The sequence below is a fragment of the Plasmodium reichenowi genome (genome assembly GCF_001601855.1).
Source record: "Plasmodium reichenowi strain SY57 chromosome Unknown, whole genome shotgun sequence".
Lineage (NCBI taxonomy): Eukaryota > Apicomplexa > Aconoidasida > Haemosporida > Plasmodiidae > Plasmodium > Plasmodium reichenowi.
In genome coordinates this window covers 1-2,648 of record NW_017962254.1, presented here as the reverse complement: position 1 = coordinate 2,648, position 2,648 = coordinate 1, and the positions used below count along the sequence as shown (strand labels likewise).

General features: G+C 22.7%; 1 protein-coding gene across 1 annotated transcript; it reads right to left on the bottom strand.

Moving 5' to 3' along the window:
- On the bottom strand, nucleotides 1-2,233 carry PRSY57_0008200 (UTP--glucose-1-phosphate uridylyltransferase, putative; the record flags this gene model as incomplete). Its single annotated transcript, XM_012906234.2, has 1 exon — nucleotides 1-2,233. A coding segment is annotated over one exon (2,233 nt), but the record flags the coding sequence as incomplete, so codon positions are not given.
- Nucleotides 2,234-2,648: the final 415 nt, after the last annotated feature.

Below are 2,648 nucleotides of genomic sequence, written 5' to 3'. Positions count from 1 at the left end.
CTCCATTTTTTATAGTTATATTTCCTTTTATTTTTTTTATTAAATGTGTTAATGTAAAAGAAAATTCAGGTTCTATTAAAATTTTAGGAGGTAGAAAATATGATATACCATTAAACGTTTTCGTTGGAATTTCATCTAGTATAAATTTCTTTTTATTATATATACATGCTAGTTGTATAAACCTACAATTACTATAATATAAATCGGTTTCTGCGCTAAACATACATTCCGGATGGATATTATTTAATATTTTTTTGTATGCATTTATTGAATTATTTTTAACAGGTGAAAAGCATAAGCATCTATCTAATTCGGTAACTCCTACATTTGTAATATCATATAAATTTATATCATCCATATTATTTCCATTTTTATTATTACATATGCTATTATTTGATATTACGACTGATGTGTTGTCTCGCATGACCATTTGTGTGTTGTCTCGCATGACCATTTGTGTATTGTCACCCACGACCATTTGTGTATTCTCTCGCATGACCATTTGTGTATTCTCTCGCATTACCGTTGATGCTTGGGTTGTTTTATTCCTTTTGTGTTCATAAAAATACAATGCTATATCCTGCATCATACTTTCTATTCTAGTCGGACATTTAAAATGGTTACGCGTATTATCCATATACTTTGGGTTAATATATTCTGGTATATTTCCATTTGTTTTTTTTAATATTTCATTATACTTATTTATTTCATATAAGATAGCACTTGTATTCCCAGGGTATAATGAAAATCCATCCTTCTGTATAACTTCCTTTATATCATTAGATGATAATAAAGAATCAAATATATTATACTCTAAGTTGACTGTCATAGATTTTTCATTATTATTTAAAGTACAAAGAGCTCCGATTTCTTCTCCAGGTTTTCTAGATACAGCTAAAAAATTCATATGTAACTGTTTTTGGATTGATACACCTAAACAAACAAATAACACCTTTAATGCTAAAGCATTTGTATCTTGGAAGAAAAATAAATATTTGTATCCATCTTTTATTAACTTATCTAAAATGTTGTATTTGTTTATTAAATAATGTATATCACCGTGACCATGTGGTTTTTTGGAAATGATGAATGTATTTTTTTCGTATGTAAAATCTAAATGCGCTTGATTGTTTTTAAAACAAAATACTTTATTCTGTTTTAAAAAATGTACTTGATTTTTTTCTAACCCAAAATAATTTTTCTCTTCAAAAAAGCATAAGGTTTTTTCATAAGTATCATCAGATAGCATAATAATAAATGGGATATTCATTTTTTTTTTTTTTTCTTTCTTTATATATTTTTCAAAAGATCTTATATAATTACAATAATATTCAATATAAGTTTGTTCGGATATAAGATTTGTAAATAGTTTTATTTTTATATCTTTATGTTTTAAACGTTCTCCTAATCCTCCAGCTAATAAAATGAACGATATTTTATCTATATGATCTAATCCTATTTTTTCATAATAAAGAAATTGTTCTAAAGTAAAAATATTGGATTCTTCGTATGATCTTTGATGATTATTATTTAATATTCCTAAACTACATTTATAATCAGACATATTACCTTTTTCGGAATATTTTATTTTCTTATCTTCATTATAACTTCCATCCTTTACATTTTTATGGGTATTAATTTGTCTAATCCCATTGACATATGTAGGATATTGTTTATTAATATACATATTAGATTTTTCTTTTTTTTTTTTTAATATATTTACAGGTGTGGATTCATTTGATGATACACCATGAGAATTATTTAATATTTCTCTATGATGATAAGAAGTGTGTTTTTTTTTATTCTTCTTTAAAATAGGATTAAAAGTTTTATTACGATATAATATATTATTGTTTATATAATAATTATTATATAATAATTTATTATCCACATTCAGAAAATTATTTTTTATATCCTCTTTTTTGAATGTTATATCATTAGTAAGATGAAACTTGATTTTTATTAAATTATCTGGTTTCTCGATTTTATAATTATAATATTCATTAATATTCATTTGAGACCTTTTTAAAAATTCCCTTCCTTTTTCAATATATTTAATAAAACCATCAGGATACATTAACTCAAATTCTTTTATTTGATTTATTATATCATAAATATTTTTCTCGTTTAACCCTTCATGTGCTAATAATTCAAATTGTTCCGTCCTTATTAAATAGTCTACATACTTTTTATTTTCCCCCAATGTGTTCATAATCGTATTGAGTTTTTGCATCATAGGGGTATATAAATTAAGCGGTTCAAATGAAGCAAATAAATAAAACGATATATAAATATAAATATATACATATATATATATATATATATATATATATCTATGGATTAATAAAATATAAAAAGAACTATTCAAAAAAAAAAAAAAAAAAAAAAAAAAATTTAATATGTATATCACAATAAAAAATATACATATATATATATATATATTTATATATTTATACATTATTTTGTTGACACCCACATTATGAAAATATGCATATATTCTAAATACAATGTCTCTATATTTGTAAGCTATCGAGTATCCCTCTTTGATGTTACGCATAACAAAACAACGCCATAATATAAGCAACACATATTATATATATATATATATATATTAATAATTTTTTTTTTTTTTTTTTTTTTTTTTTTTT